Below are 16,211 nucleotides of genomic sequence, written 5' to 3'. Positions count from 1 at the left end.
AGATGTGTTCATATTTAGTACTCTACAATATTCGAACAGCCTCTCGTAAAAATATATACGTACCTAGCAAAAAAAAAAAAAGGTTTTGTAAAGCTTGGATTTAAAAAGAAGAAGAAGAAGAGAGAAGTGTTCTCTAAAGGCCCTTACTATGTCAACAAAATCAACAAACCTACGGTGACGTGCGACTCTGAAAAAATCTCAGGACGGTAGGAGAGGCCGAGCAGCACAAAAGATGCGGCATTTCTTTCATCGAAAATATTAGAATAATATGAAAAAGTGTAACAGTTACAAATGATAAAGTTAATCACAACATCAGAACATCTTCAAGTATTCGTTGGACAGGCCAATTTGAATGGGTTGCAGTCAGCAAATTAAATTCGGGCGCCGTTACCTCGAAAAAGTAGATACTATAAACTAAAAACAGCCCTTTAAGATACTACAAATATGATGAAACCCAAAAAAAAGGGTAAATTAAATGAGTAATAAGTAACTTATTTTTTGCACGCAGCCATTCGGGAGGCGAAAGGGACCTAACTGATATGTAGCGGAAACTAACAAGAGTGATATTTGTTTGTGATTATGGTAATATATGTCATCAATGACATCACACCGGCCATCTTTTCTTGGGTAGACCTAATTAAATTAAACCCCCGGCATGGTTGAAATCATATGATTTATTTATTTATAAAGTAGCCCATGTGGTTTTCCACTGGAATCTGAACCAACTTGGAGTGTCAAATGGACTCATCTATCATTGTCACCGGGCAGCAACACGCCACGAAGAGGTGAGGGAATCTCTTGCGGCCTGTTCCCCTGTTCCCTTCCCTACCATTCCTTTGACGCCAATAAACCATGCCAGAGACCAAGGTCGCTGCATTGTCTCAGTGTGAACGTTGATTTGGGATGTGACTTCGGAGTCCGCATTCAAAAATGGAGGGACAACAATCCCCTCCGCTGGGTTCACAGCTTTAGGAAAATATTCATTTGAGATTTGAGGCAGTTCATTTGATAGCTACTCTCTCTTTAGAGCTATCTTAGATGAAATAAAATTGCTTGTTCACAGGAATTGACACGAGAGTATCTGATTTGACCAGCAGATTATTCCACAAAGTTTACTTGTACGTGGAAAAAAAAAATCTTATATCCTTAATCATTCTTCGCTTCTTACAAGAGGACTAAGAGACAAAAGCTAATCTTAATTTTTCTCGTTAATTCTCTTATCTTGTAATATGTTCCTCGAGTTCTAAATATAAAACCTATTTTATAGTGCAAAACTTATTTTGTAGTGCATAAATCTTATATTTAGAACTCAAGCAGTATATAGTTTGCAGTTTTTATTACAAAATCCATTTGCTGCTCTCTTTCCCAATTATTCTTCAGTGAACAACATCCGAGCACTGATGGCGGCAATGGAGTGAGGCTTTTCTTCTTTAATATAGGGGAGTAATAATATTACTTCATAAAGAAACTAAACTAAAAAAAAATCTAAAGACTTAAAACATATGTTTCAAACTTTCTTTCAATGAGGATTTCTTATGATTTTTTTTTAATTTAAAAGGAAAAAAAAAGAAGGAAAAGCATGACAAGTCAGGCGTATGCCGCTCGCCGCTACCTTAAACAATTGGGAGATGAGAAAGACTCTTTCTCGCTGGGGTCAGAGTCGGCGAAGGCGGCGACGTTATCTGTGCCCGTGCGGGTTCCTCCGTCGATATGACTCTCACTCGCCAATTAATTTCTTAATTATTTTTGTCGGCCATCAATTTGCTTGTCCACCGCATCCCATTTATTTCAGATTTCAGACTTTTCTGCAATTCCTGTTTATCTACTCGTTACCCCTTTTCCCTGAATGTGTAAAACCAAAATGGCCGTCGACGCTTCCTCCCCTCGAAAACCCCGCACTTCGAAATCAGGAATCCCATCATCTTCCCGTCCCACCTTACCCGCCCCCGCCGCCTCTTCTTCCTACGAACCCTCCACTTCTTACCCCAGCACTGCCCCTTACTCTGCCTCCTCCGGTTTCAAACTCACCTCCGACACCTCCATTTCCAGCGGAACCTCTCTCGCTAGTTTTCGAGGCAGCCTCCCTGAAAACCCCCACATCTATGACTTCTCTGAAATTCGCTCCGCCACCAACAATTTCCTTGCCAAGCGTTATTCCTCCTCCTCCTCCACTCCCTCTTGGCGATGTGTTCTCAGAGGCAGAGACGTCATTGTTTTCCAGCGCAAGTTCCGTCGCAAGCTCCAGACGAATCAACTCAGAGATCGCCTCTCTGTGATCTGCCGTAGCCACCACGTCAGCATCATCAAGCTCGTCGGTGCTTGCATCTCCGGCGAACACATCTACCTCGTGTACGACTTCGTGAATGGAGCTAATCTCTCCGATTGTCTGCGAAATACGAAGAACGTTAACTTCACGGTCCTGTCGAGTTGGATTTCCAGAATGCAGGTTGCTACGGATCTCGCCGAAGGACTTGATTACATTCACAATAAAACCGGCTTAACCCTAAGCTTGGTGCACAACCACATCAAGAGCAGTGCGATAATCGTGACAGAACTTTCGTTCAACGCCAGGATTTCACACTTCGGCGCCTCACAGCTGTGCGGTGAGATCGACGAAGAGAGCGAAAATGCGAAAGAGATGGAAGAGATTACAGAGGAGCCATCTACCTCCCCATCTTCCACGAAATCAAAGGACCTGAGACGATCGAGAAGCTCTAACAAGAAATTCGAGGGCGTAAAAGGGTACATGGCGCCGGAATACAAATCCACTGGCGTGGCGACCCAGAAGTCCGATGTATACGCTTTTGGGGTAGTCATCTTGGAGTTGCTATCCGGAGACGAACCGTTGAAGTTCAAATACGATAAGAAAACCGGGGAGTTCGTGAGCAACTCGGTGATCGATAAGGCGAGGGCCGTTCTGGACGGTGATCCCGCCGGGGGCGGCGGCGTGGAAGGGAGGCTGAGGAGATGGATAGACCGGAGGCTGAGGGACTCGTTCCCGGTCGAGGTGGCAGAGGAGGTGACGCGTGTAGCGCTTGAGTGCGTACACGTGGATCCAGATAAGAGACCCAATATGGGACGCGTCGCTGGAAAAATCTCGAGGCTATATCTGAAGTCTAAGATCTGGTCCGATAACGTGAAGACGCCCACTGATATTCTGTCAGCCTCATTCGCTCCTCGATGAGTTTGGTAATTTCTTCTTCAATCTTTGTTCCCCAAGAGAGAGGGGGGAAATAATTATGTTCGTCAGATTTGTTCATGCTTTTAAATTTCAACAGAGTTTGGCCCAAAAAAAAAAAATTCAACAGAGAAAATTCTTTGATTCGATTGTTGATTATCATCATTTAGTGTGATGAATTGGCGGGGGTAGCGGGAGACGGGAGTGCATTTAACAATGGTAGAAGCAATAAAAAAAGTAAAACGTGTTGCTTTCAATTTCAGACCTCTTCGAGTTGTATTGACTAACTTAAAATACACTCTTAGTCCTTTTAAAATGTGCATTTTTGGTTCTTTAACGTTAAAATTGTTATTAAAAAAGGATGATAATATTGAGTTTAATTTTCAAAATAATAATTAATATAGAAAATATTAAATATTATTTAATACCGACAATTTTAGGATTGAAGCTTTTTAAAATTTAGATCGAAAGCTTTTTCATGAAGCTCAAGGATCAACGGTATATTTTTGCATATTAACTAATTAGGCATGATCATATGACATCGTGAGCTGATTAAAGATGGATAATTGTATGAGCCATAGTATGATAGCTACTGAAGTTGAATTTTTATCAATTTTCCCGGGGAACATGGATGATTTGGATTTTGGTTGCAGAGGAAGGGATCAACTGGGGAGGGCATTGACCCGGAGGCCTGAGTTGAAAATCCTTAGTTTCAACGCTTAATATAACAAGGAATTCCCATAAAACGAAGGAAAAAGAGGTTAACAAAAGAAAACGGGCTACGTTAAGATTTCTGTTTTCTTTTGCTATTTGAGTTGGCTGTTAAGAGGTTTAATCAATTGGATTTTTTAATTTTGAAAAATCTAAAGTGAATTAAACTATTGCAACGAAATTTAGAAAGACTGATTTCTTTCCCCTTTTCCTTTGAGTCAACACCCGATCCCGCAGGGATAGTTCTAGTTGGGATATGAAGGTCCGATTGGGCGAAGGGTAACACTGACCCTACCAACTAGTCTCTAGTCATTACATACGCGGTGCCTAACTCCAACTACTTCTATTACGGCCGAGGTTATTACCAACAGTGCTCTAATCACCTTTATAGAAGGTTTCTGGAAACTACTGAACTTGGACCTAGGTTAACTTTTGGTGTTTTCTTTTATTATCCGTTTTGTTGGGGAAAAAAACTAATCTAATAAAACAATTGTCAAACTTTTTAGTACTGACGTAACTGATCGGTGCATGTAGGATCTAATTTGGCCGTGTTAAGTGGAACATAATGAATCATATTTCTTTTATCAAAAGACAAGCGTGTTCCTTTTCCTATTCTTCTTGTGGTTTCTTTTAAGGGTGATTATTATAACGGCTCGTTAATTTATTGAAGTCATGTGATCCATTTTTGGTAGCTTCTCTGGAACCCAAAAGAGAGATTCCAATCGAAGTTATAATCTATTATTCAATGAATAAGCACTAAACCTTCAAAATGACCTGTTACATTATTGTGGATGTATTTACTTACACAAGAAGAGTGTTTGTGGCCATTACTAGAGAGAAGGGGGCGTATGTATGTTCAAGTCATTCCAATGCTACGTTAGAATGGGTGTCAGAGACTACACGGTCATTCTTCTGTACATAATTCACCTCCGCGACGATCCAAACCTTGTCACACTGCTCTATCAAGTAGTGGCCGAAGGCCCTGATCGAACTGCAGCACCAATTAAGAATCTTGGACTTTCTGTGTCTTGGTTTTTCTGTTTTTGTTTTATATAGTACAAAAAGAAAGAGGAACTGAAGAACTGAACTCATTTCTTCTGGAGAGTGATCATACAAAAGAATGCCACAATGCGACTAAGTACTCCCGTTACCACAAGAAAAATGAGACATTGATACCAGTTGTTGAGATCATAGCCACGGAGATTTAGTGCACCGCATCGGGTTATTAACCAAACCCCAGCATATCTAAACCAGATAGGCAAATTTAATATCAGTATAGAAGCCAGTATTTGAAGGTAAGCAACGAAAAGGAAGAAACTTTGGGGGTGTAAAACCTTTTAGCGTTTGATATCACAAATGCTTCAAGAGCCCACTTTGCGTAGCAAACGTCAGCTACCTTGCCCATAAATGAGCTCTCAGCTACACTATCACTGGTTGCTACAAGTGTCAAAACTACTGGAAGTAACACCGACCACTGCAAAACGTAGCAACGGCTTGTGACTGGAAGTTAGGCAAACCCACACCACTAAATGTGAAAAAAGATATAGAACAATAATGCTCACCAATTGGGCAGGACCAGGTTCAAGTGAGATCGCCAATATATAAGCTATGCCAGTGACACAGTACACCAAGCACAGCAAAACAAAGTAGTTATCTACGACAGAGGATCTAGGATTGTTGAAGAAATAGAACATTGAGAGATAGACCACCGGCTTTATGAGTGTATTAAAATGATCAACTGTATCCTTTGCAAGAAAGTAAGCCAGGCTACTCATGCCAGATGCACTCTCTCTCCAGTAGTGCAACTTATCCAGTGAAAATGTTCTCAAAGCCGCGATCTTGCAAAGGAGTGCTGAAAGTAAGAAACTGTTAGTAAAGAAGTATAGATGACAAAAATGGCAGGCAATCTCACCAATCCTGGGAGTAACAAGAAGAAATTAAGATGAAACTTACATACTGCTATGACAGTATATGTGTAACCAGTTGCTCCAAATGTTTCATCACTCACTTTGGCAAGTGTTCCTAAGCATATTCCAGCAAGTAACAAAATTAGAAAATCTACGGCCTGTGTTCTAGCCTCTCGTAGCCGCTGCTTACCAGACCTGCAGGGAACCCATCATATAGCAAAATTTAGCAAGGACGTCACTTGGGAGAAATTGCTCAGTTGTTTGGTAATGAGTCTCGCCACCGCTCATCTCTTTTGTACTTTACCTTCCAAGAAAGTATCTGTATTGTTGGAAGACTCCAGGGGTTACCCGATTAGATAAATCATTTGAAGTAAAGAAAGTATATCGAAAGAAGTCTTTCTGCTTCTCAACATTGACTTTTACATCCTGCCAAATTTCCCCAGCTAAAGACGGATCTTCGGCTTCTGCTGCTGGAGTAGCTGCCCCATGTGTGGAACTTTCACCACTTGTGCCTTCCATCCCTTCGACACCCTGAAGCAGGTCCAAAGGAACAGGATACCCATTATGAAGCATCCATCTAACAGGTAGTTGTTTATAGTTTACTGCTGTGCTTGAGCTTGGTTTTACTATCCCTTCTAAAATGTCTATGTAATAATCTGGAGGATTAACGCGATCAGGAACAACAATCCCCAAGCTGGAAAAATACTCTTCAACTTTCTTCACTGGTCCATGATACACTATAAGACCACCTTTAGCGAGTAGTATAAAATCATCAAACATCTTGAACAGTGTGTAACTGGAGGACACCCAAAATAGAATAGAAGGGAGTATTATCTTGGGTGATTTAGGAGAAAAACAAATGATCTCAAATATTCAACAGAAAAAATGGGAAATATGAACGTTTTGAATTCCAGCTGCTTATCATTATGTTTGAATTTACCTTGGTTGGTGAAGGACCATGCATATATTAACACCCTCTAGAGCCTCTCGCCTTAGTGCTCGAAGCAATAACTGAGAAGATGAACTATCTAAACCAGATGTTGGTTCATCTAGAATCAGGAGTGAAGGTTCCATAACCATTTCCAGCCCTACATTCACTCGTTTTCTTTGACCTCCAGAGATTCCACGCCTCTCCACCGTTCCAACCAGAGAATCTCGGATTGCTTGCAGACCTAATGACTCAATAACTCTCTCAACGACTAGAACCTTCTCTGCTTTTGGTAAATCAGCTGAAAGTCTACAATGGCAAGAAAACTCTACTAAGTGAGTTGACAATAGTCAGAAGCTAGAAAATTCATTAAATCTATGGAAGTAACAGGCATGAGAATACTAATAAAGCATACAGGCAAGTAGCAACCAAACAGTGAAAAACTTCTGCAAGAAGATATGAAAAGTCAACATTCTAATCTTTTTAACATAATCAATTCGTTTTTAAAGTAGATCCATCCAAGAGGCTGCGGTGATCAAGGAGTTCGAGGAGGAATACCTGCATCTGGCACTGAACCACAGATTCTCTTCTACTGTCAAATTGCCATGCACAATATCATCTTGTGGCACAAACCCAATGATCTTCTTGTATGACCGAATAGATTCAACCTTGCCATTTATAAGAACTAAGCCAGTTGTATGACATCCGGTTGCTTTTCCAGTTAAAGCAGAAAGAAATGTTGTTTTACCAGCCCCAGATGGGCCCATGACTGCTGAAACTCGACCAGGATGTAGTTCCCCAGTCACACATCTTAGAAGATGCTTGTTTTTCGCATTCAAAGTGAGAGTTAAGTCTTTGAAAGCAACCTGAATCGTAGGCCTCTTCCGGATCTCAATATCACTAGCCATTGAAATAACTCCAGAGAAGGTAAGGTTCTTATTTTGTTCCTGTAAAGCCTTTTCTTTTTCAATCTGACCATACGCATACTTAAAAATTTGGCTTTGCGTATGCAACTGCTTGCCTTTGGGTGCTTGCTTTTTGATATTTTTATCTCCTATCTCAACATTAAAGCCTTCCTGACTATCAGGGTCTTCCTCAATTTTCTGGATCATTTTTGTGAGGCTGTTTTTATCTTTTTTGTTTCCTTTCGATGATGTACCAGCACTTGCTGGTGGCGCAGGTGGCAAGGGAGTTTCTGACGCAGATTTAGAACCAAAAGCTTTCAGATCCCCCTTCATAGATTTTCTACGAGAAAACGTACGTGATAAAGAAGTTTGCAGTCCTACTGCATGCTTCTTAGCAATATCTTTCGCCGATTTCCATTTTTCACGTGCTTGTGTTTCTCTTACACTTGCAGCAGCCCTTTCTCTTGATTTTGCTATTCTTCTTTCTCGGGTTGCAAGAACTTGGTCAGAACAATTATATATGATGATAAGCAAGAAGCTCAACCCAGCCTACATTCACAACCGAATGGTCAATTCTACTATTGAGATGAGATATGCACAGTTTGGGGACGGGGGTTGCAATCTGATAGAAAGGAAAGAATTTCATCCTGGTATATTTTTGGAAGTTCTAGATGGTACACGTTAGTGTCGTCAATTTTTCAAGATTAAAATATAATTTTGAGAAAGTATTACCAAATATTATCTCTTATCGTTAATATAAGACTTTATTTGGTTTTTATTTTAATCCTAAATATAAAATCCTAATCTACTTTGTCTCTTATATTTGTACATTTTTTTCAAGATAGTTATTGTAATATTGGTAGTTCTAGCCAATACACTTGATCAGCAAGGATATTCTAGGAAAGACAACACTTATTTATTATAAATAACTAACTTAACTTATTTTCTTAATCTACTCAGACTAGTCAATTGACTCTTATATTTAATTTCATTATGATAGTCCTATAACTAAAGTGGAGATTGACACTTTTGCAATAGATGTTCGTCCTTTCAGGTTAGGCAACACTGAGGGTTTCTGAGATTTGTATGAATCCGCAGCGTCTATGTACATAAAAAGCCCCATAACGATTCAATAAGGATAACTAAAAATTTATAATAAAGTATAAAAGTTATTGACAATATCTATAACAATTCCGGAACTTGCATTAGCTATGCTTCACATTATATGAAAAGGTTTAAGATCACTCACAAAAACCATGACACCATATGCAGTTATATTTTGATTAGCCGATTGAGGCTTACAACTCGCCAATTTGAAGCAACCTGTGAAATAAAGAGAGAGGTCCAGTTAAACTGACATCTGGCACTATGTAGATTCGCCTTCAATCTAAAGGGAAAAGTTCATTCCATTTCTCAAACGGTAACTTGTCCTATAAATACTAGACATAGAAGTATGTCAAGGAAGTATCAGGTAATTAAGGGGGAAAAGGGAAATGCTTCTTCCCCGCCTACACGGGTTTTGTTTCGAAATCGCCAACACAAGAAATATGCATTCTATATAGTCACATTATTTAGTTTTCATCATTAGAGGATACGAAAATGGGTGTAGAGGACTGATAATGAGTCTGATCTGAGGATTGGTGAAACTTACTTTCTTCATCGGTTGAGCCCGTCCTGCAATAATGTCTGCAATGTATATACCAAAGTAACTTTAAAAAAGAATTCAGACAGAAAAATATGGCGATTTTACCAACAAAAAAGAATGAAGGAAAAATATGGCTATTATAACATTAGAACAGAGAGGAAGAGAGCAGGAAGATTATAAACATGGTGCCAAGTTGTTCAGGATCAATTTGAAATCATGTGACCCATTAGAAAATAAAGAAGCAACTTGCAAATAGAAAACACAGTTTTGAAGTTCAGTTATAGTTCTCAATACCCCTGCGTGCAAGGATTTTTTTGGATGGAGGACGGACAGTAAGATCCGGCGGAACAAAAAACATCCCAACTGGTTGAAATGTCTGCCCAAACATCTGCTCCCCCACAACTGTGGTTTTTCTTTCCAGCAGGTAGCTGATAATGATAACTGCACATTGATTCTGCTGATAAATATTAATGTATGCTATGAAAAAGAAATGTGGAAAACTAAAAGTGCAAAATGTGTGGACTTACGGTTCACATATTCCAGTAGCTTGATTGAGCTGCCCACGTGGACAGTAAGCACCTAAAGGGCAAGCTTCAATAGGAACAAAATATCAACAAATAAGTCAATTAGAAACTTTTTTCTGTGGCAAGAACAGAACAATAGAAACATCTTGCCTAAGTGATTTAGCCAATAGCGCAGAGTGCAGGATAAAACATCACCATAAGAGCAAATAAGAAATGAAAATAGCTCACTCTCTCTTTACTCATTCAAGGGCCTTTGCATGAATACTTACGTATCATGCAAGTAATGCCGCGAGGGCAAAAGAAACCCGGACAACAAGGCTGACAATCAGTGGACCTGACAGGGATGTCCTTAGTATTATTAAGTTGAACTTTCTCAGCAGCACTACAGCCCCATCCAGGTTCGCACCCATTAAGCCAAACGCTCAAGTTACAGTTCTTGTTGGGCTGCAAGTTGTTAGACTGGCCCTTCGACTTTATGTCAAAACCACTGGCATATAGTTTGATTTCTGCTGCTGTGCATATGCGCTGTGAAATATCTCCTGTAAAGTCGTCAAATTCAGCACCAAATGCTCAGAAAGTGATGCTGCTGAAATTGAAACAATGCTAATTTGAAGAATAGAACAATCTTCAGGCAAGGCAAATGCCATGCCAAAAGCCTAACTTTTGGTGAATTTGATTTATATATGAATAACAGAATGGGGAAAAAAATACGATGCAGTGATTGGTGATAAATGTAATGGTGACTGAGGCATATCCCTCCAAGTATATCTTTGAGGGAACTGAAAAGCTGCCTCAATCGGCAATTTAACAGGGGAAATGTGACAAGAGATTGACGAAAGGAATTCTATACCTTTTAGAGACTGGGAACATGAGGTCAAAAATGTCAGATCGTTTGTGAAATTAAATGCCCCGTCCCAATCAGCATCTCTAGAGGAAAAACATGGGAGCCCATCAGAGCAATGAAAGCGACGGAAGTATAGGAAAAAGATGGGGGGAAAATTGCTCACACATCAACTATGCAAAAACCCAAATTCTTTTTTATTTCGTCCTTGAAGACGCCCGTGAAACTAGACATGCTTCCGTAAACGGCCTGGGCTACGAGCTGAACTGCAGCTTGGCTTTTATTGTTGTTCTGACATGAAACTTGTTCCGAATAGCAGCTTAATGCAACAATGAAAGCCAAAGCAACCCTCCTGATTATGTTGTTCATTTTTTTTTTTTTTTTTTTTATTTTGGGATTAGCTTAGGTTTCAGCTCCACAAACATAAATTTCTTCTAAGTATGAATATCAGCAGCTAAGGCGCAATTTCAACGTAGGGTAAATTCATGGTGAATGTGAAGCAGAGATTCAAAACTACAGGGCCCGGTAAAGGGAAAAACAGAGGTGCAATTCTATGATTTTGTTTTGGAACCAGAGACGTTGAGAGAGATAGGAGAGAAAGAGAATTGAGCGTGAAGAGATGGTTCGTTTTTTCGGAGCAAGAAATGGCGGGGAGGAAGATCTGGCGAAGTGTGAGGAAGGCAGGACGACAACGCAGAATTTGCTTGTTTGCTTATTTATACTTTCGTTGACTAAAGTAAACTTCTATATTTATATGTGTGATTTAATGTTAATCTTATATTACCATGTCCACATCAATCAACACATTAGATTTCTAATCAAGAAAAATATCTATAGATTTTAACGTAAAAAATAAATATAAATATTAGTTTCATTTAATATTAATAAATATAAAAACATTTATTATCATATAACTCAACTTGTAAATATGAAAACTTGATTTATAAAGTATTTAATTTACATATAGTTTTACACAATATAAACTATATTTCTTTTTACAATTCAAAGTATTCTCAAATTATTTTAGATTTGATATTGATTTTTATTAGGTGGGAAGTATTAAAGTTAACAAGTGTACTTTCAAGATATAAACTTATATTTTTCTTCTTACGAGACATCTTACTTTCTCTGACAACTTGTTAATAACACAAACTATATTAGTTATGTTAAAAAGTTTGATACGTACCTTCCTGAATTAGTCTTTGGCCTAAAAAAAAATGTCTATAATCTTTTTTTTTTTTTGAAAAAATGCTTTCCAATGATATTAGAGAGTTAACTTGATTTGTGCGTTTTGCCGAATCACTTCTTATACAAATAACCAAACCAGATGCTAAATGGGGGAAACGTGCTTAATTTTCAACCCAAAAACCACATATGACCAGACAGAAAAATCAAGGGGCATTGGGACCACTTAACATTTTCAGTTTTGGCGCCACTTCAGATGACCGCGTTTCCCAGATGCAGCAAAATGACACGGCTTTTTCTGAAGATTCGCTCGAATTCAGACAAACAAAATACCATAAATAAAATAAATAAAATAAAATAAATCACGCCCCCCCTCTCTCTCTCTGCGTCTCTCTCTCTCTCACAGCATCAGTCACAGTCTCCTCCACTTCAAAGATTCGCGTCTGAAACACTGAACAAAACCTCGTGATGTCTGTCACTTTGCCGTTTCAGCCTTTTTTCTGAACCTGAAGGCTGAAGCCCCCTTTTTACAAAGATTCTCTCGTTTCCCCCATTTTCCTCGTCCTCTCATTTGGCGTCGTTTCCCGTTTCAATAATTTGCACTATACACTACTCTATTAAATAAATGTCATACTTTTTTATTTGAATTTGTTTGGTTCAGTTATTGATCAATTATTCGGATTCGGACCTCCTTGGTTGTTTTGTTTGGATCATCTTCATCTTCGAATAGATTTACCCTGACATGAATCGTTGTCGGTTTGATCTAAAGGTGAATATCACAATGCGTCGCTGCTGGTCACTTCTTATTCTTCATTCATGTTGATTTCGATTGACTGGATCATCTTCATTTCTTATTATTCATTCATGTCGTTTCCTACTTGAAGTTCGATCAGATTGAATGCTGATGTCTCATGCGTTTTGTGGATGTTGAGAAAGTAAACTCGAGAGGTTATGAATCGGACATTGCAAGAATATGCCTTTAAATCTTTTAATTATTCCTTCTGTTTCTCGCATCGCTTCTCTTTTGCTCTATTTGTGGAACTAATTTAATGAATGCTGTGTATGCTTCAAAATTCTTTGACTTTCCGCTTCCATTTCTTATGTAGTTTTGTTTTCTTCCTCACTTTTCCCCCCATCTCTTTGTACATTGGAAGTAACTCAGCGAATTTTCGGTGTGAACTTATTTTAGACCGTATTGCGTTAGTATGCCCTGAAATCCGTCGCATTTAGTGGATTTATCTTGTAATCAGTCTCGTGGCTTCATGAATTACTTAGCTTATTTTGCCTCCACTGAATAGCTCCTTGAGTGTTCAGTACAATAGACGCGATCACCAGTATATTGTGATAGTTGGGGAAACTTTCTTTTGGATTGTTTTGAACTTCACAATCTACAAGTTGCTTTGCGTGCCTAAAATATTTTAATACTGGTGTATTAAGCATACACATATTTTCATGCATGCCGGTATATACGAGCTCCCAAGGGGCAAAGCCAGCTTTCAGATATTAGTCGGTGACTCTGCATTAAGAATTCAATCTATAAGCTGATAAATTCTTGACGTGGTCAATACCAAAAATTCTCTAGCTGGTTGTCTCATAGGTCATTGCACTTAACCAGCTGCCAATCTATTTCTATATTTATAATTTTAAACTGACTCCGATGTAATTAGATTGGACTGCTGTAAATTCTATGGGATGCTACATGTGTGACTTGAAAACTGCGCACTTAGAATGCATAAGATCAAAGTTGGATTCTAATAGCAACTTGGTGTGAGACTCGAGCTAAAAAACAAAATCAAAGCCAGATGTCTTTATAATTTTCACCGTGGTGTCGCAGTGATCAATGATGCAATCATAAATCCTGATTTCCAGTTTGAAAACCCAATTAATACATTGAAACTAGTAGTTGCTAATAAAGAAGCAAAAGTCGTTTTTTTCTCAACTTGAAAATTATCTTTTGCTGTGTGTTATATAAAAATAGTATGAGTATAAACTTCTGTTGGAATTTAAATTAAGGTTTGAGTATTTCTGATTTGGAAACAAGACATTCATCAGAGAAGCTGGTACAAGTTGATTTCATTTATTCTTTTTCAAAACACTACAAATGAATAGTGACATTTGCATTAAGCTCTATTATTCTTGGCATATGGGTAAGTTGTTTTTCATGCTCTTTATAGTAAATCCTCTGGTAATTGGTACGTGAAATAATTTATGCTTGATTGTTGTTTTGCAGGAGTGACAGCTGTATAAAAATGGCTGCATAAAGCTAATTTCTCTCCTGAGATAAAATTATTATAACATCCATCATCCATAATTGTTTTGAAATTGACCATGGCTAGTTGGAGAAGATGAGCTGTTGAGATGATTTCCTATGAGCAAGATCCAGATGTTGTACGATGGGGCCTGCAGCTATTTGATGCTAGTCCATATAGTAATTGCAGATATTGTGGTGATGTTACTCAAGATAATGCAGATTGTTATCACGGGCATTATTTTAGGGAAGAGGAATATAATAATGATTTTACCAACACAGAAAATGATGAAGTAATGGCGCATGCTCTTCAGCAACAATTCTCACAACTTGCAGTGACTGAAGCCTCTGAATCTTCATATGATTGGTCAGAAAATATGCCATCATCAAATTCACTGCAGGAGTGGCCTAGTCATCCAATTGGTAGCTATTTTCCTGGTATGTTTTATACCTAAGAATGTCCATATGATTTCCTCTTAAGCTGCTAGGTCTTCTACGCTACTAATTTGCTCTGTTTATTTATTTAAAATTTATAGAACAGCAAAATGATCAGGAAGAAGCAGATGATGTGGAACCTTCTAGTTCATATTCTAGCTCTGAGAAGAACTCATATTGTGGAGATCAATGGTTTTATTCATTGGAGCAGATTGATGAATATGCTCTTGATGGAAAAGTGGGAAAAAGACTGAATCAAATGGTTCCAATTCCGGTGAGTTACTCTTCTCAAGTGCAATTGCTATGTTTTTGAAACGTTTTCTATTCTTCGTTTTTGCTGGTGATAATGAACTTACAAAGGGGGTAAGCCTTGGAGCAATAGTAAGGTTGCTGCCATGTGACTTAGAGGTCATGGGTTCAATCTTGGAAACAGCCTCTCTGCTTCCAAGAGTAAGGCCGCGTAGATTTCTCCCTCCCTAAAACCCAGCTGGTGGGAGCCTTGTGAATAGGGCTGCCTCTTATAATGAACTTATGACAGCTTTATTTCCTCTTACTAATACCTTAATCAATTGGCTTTCCCTGACACTGGATGACAAAAGAAATTTTTTATGTCTTAAATTCTGAAATTACTGATGTTTATGCTCTAAGGTTTATAGCTGCGTTATTTTTTTCCCCCCTTCAGCCAGCATCATGGTGGTGGTTGTCTAACGGTTTCTAGCTACTGTTATATGTCTAATAATTTCTTAATAATATATCTTCTACGTTATCTCTAACAATCTATTATGTATATTATCCTTGACACAGCATGTCCCTAGAATCAATGGAGAAATACCTTCTATCGACGCAGCAACCTTAGATCATCAAAGGCTATTGCACAGGTAATGCTCATTAGTAACATGTTATTTTTTTTCCTTCTACCTTTTTATTTATGATTATTTCTTTTGCTATGGGGGAATTTTTATTCATAGTTATTTATTGGATGCTTACAATTAACTTATGCTTCACATGCATAAGGCCTTCTATTTAATTTTTGTTCACAGGCTGCAACTATATGAGTTGGTTGAGTCCAAAGTTGAAGGAGATGGAAACTGTCAGGTTTTTTCTTTTCTGTCTAAGTATGCCTGTCAAAAGTCATAAAATTTTCAAAGATTACATGGCCAAGTCATTACATGATAAATGAGCTAACAGTTGTCTTCTATATGCTCTTAGTGTGACCATGGGATTGACCAGGGTACTAAAAGTTGGCCATATCAATATATTAATGCAATTACGTATATGACATCCTGTTTAAAGAGCTAATCTTTGTCTTACATTTTGCAAGTAGATTCTTATTAAATTTGTAATGTTTACAGTTTCGTGCACTATCAGATCAAATCTATCGAACGCCTGAGCACCATAAATTTGTGAGAGAACAAGTAGTTAATCAGGTTGTCTGGCTATCTTCTGCCAATTCCTTGATAATAGGGTTGATTAGTTTTAAGCAATACATGGTTGTGTTGAATTTCTCCTTGTTGGTGATTTATGATTGGTACGTTTTGCAAATCAGCTGAAGTTGTATCCAGATATATACGAGGGATATGTTCCAATGGCTTATGCAGACTATTTGGAGAAAATGACCAAGTATCCTTCTCTTATTTCCAACTTAGTTCAACTAGTTTATGCTTAAAAGTAGTTACTTATTCCAGCTGTATTGTTGATGGGATC

At 38.3% G+C, this 16,211-nt stretch overlaps 3 protein-coding genes across 3 annotated transcripts; 2 read left to right on the top strand and 1 right to left on the bottom strand.

The window, feature by feature from the left end:
• The first annotated feature begins 1,811 nt into the window (after nucleotides 1–1,811).
• LOC114747841 (protein LYK5-like) lies at nucleotides 1,812–3,977 on the top strand. Its single transcript, XM_028936186.1, has 2 exons — nucleotides 1,812–3,189; nucleotides 3,832–3,977. The coding sequence occupies exon 1, from the start codon at nucleotides 1,847–1,849 to the stop codon at nucleotides 3,182–3,184; it is 1,338 nt and encodes a 445-aa protein (XP_028792019.1). The 5' UTR covers nucleotides 1,812–1,846; the 3' UTR covers nucleotides 3,185–3,189; nucleotides 3,832–3,977.
• A 1,000-nt stretch (nucleotides 3,978–4,977) lies between these two features.
• LOC114747839 (ABC transporter G family member 28-like) lies at nucleotides 4,978–11,008 on the bottom strand. The gene is made up of 14 exons (XM_028936184.1): nucleotides 10,806–11,008; nucleotides 10,649–10,725; nucleotides 10,068–10,337; nucleotides 9,802–9,865; nucleotides 9,569–9,715; nucleotides 9,281–9,315; nucleotides 8,879–8,952; nucleotides 7,283–8,178; nucleotides 6,737–7,033; nucleotides 6,101–6,592; nucleotides 5,843–5,991; nucleotides 5,452–5,741; nucleotides 5,224–5,363; nucleotides 4,978–5,134 (listed from the first exon to the last, which is right to left on the bottom strand). Exons 1-14 carry the CDS (start codon nucleotides 11,006–11,008, stop codon nucleotides 4,978–4,980), a joined length of 3,291 nt encoding a protein of 1,096 aa, XP_028792017.1.
• Nucleotides 11,009–12,304: 1,296 nt separating this feature from the next.
• LOC114747843 (OTU domain-containing protein DDB_G0284757-like) lies at nucleotides 12,305–16,127 on the top strand (the record flags this gene model as incomplete). Its single annotated transcript, XM_028936187.1, has 7 exons — nucleotides 12,305–12,593; nucleotides 14,055–14,510; nucleotides 14,609–14,781; nucleotides 15,312–15,385; nucleotides 15,548–15,602; nucleotides 15,860–15,934; nucleotides 16,054–16,127. Coding segments are annotated over exons 2-7 (779 nt in total), but the record flags the coding sequence as incomplete, so codon positions are not given.
• Between the last annotated feature and the right edge of the window lie 84 nt (nucleotides 16,128–16,211).

This window comes from Neltuma alba, unplaced genomic scaffold (assembly GCF_004799145.2).
Source record: "Neltuma alba isolate B1F8T4 unplaced genomic scaffold, ASM479914v2 tig00005490_pilon, whole genome shotgun sequence".
Taxonomy (NCBI): domain Eukaryota; kingdom Viridiplantae; phylum Streptophyta; class Magnoliopsida; order Fabales; family Fabaceae; genus Neltuma; species Neltuma alba.
This window is presented reverse-complemented; position numbering and strand designations above follow the sequence as displayed.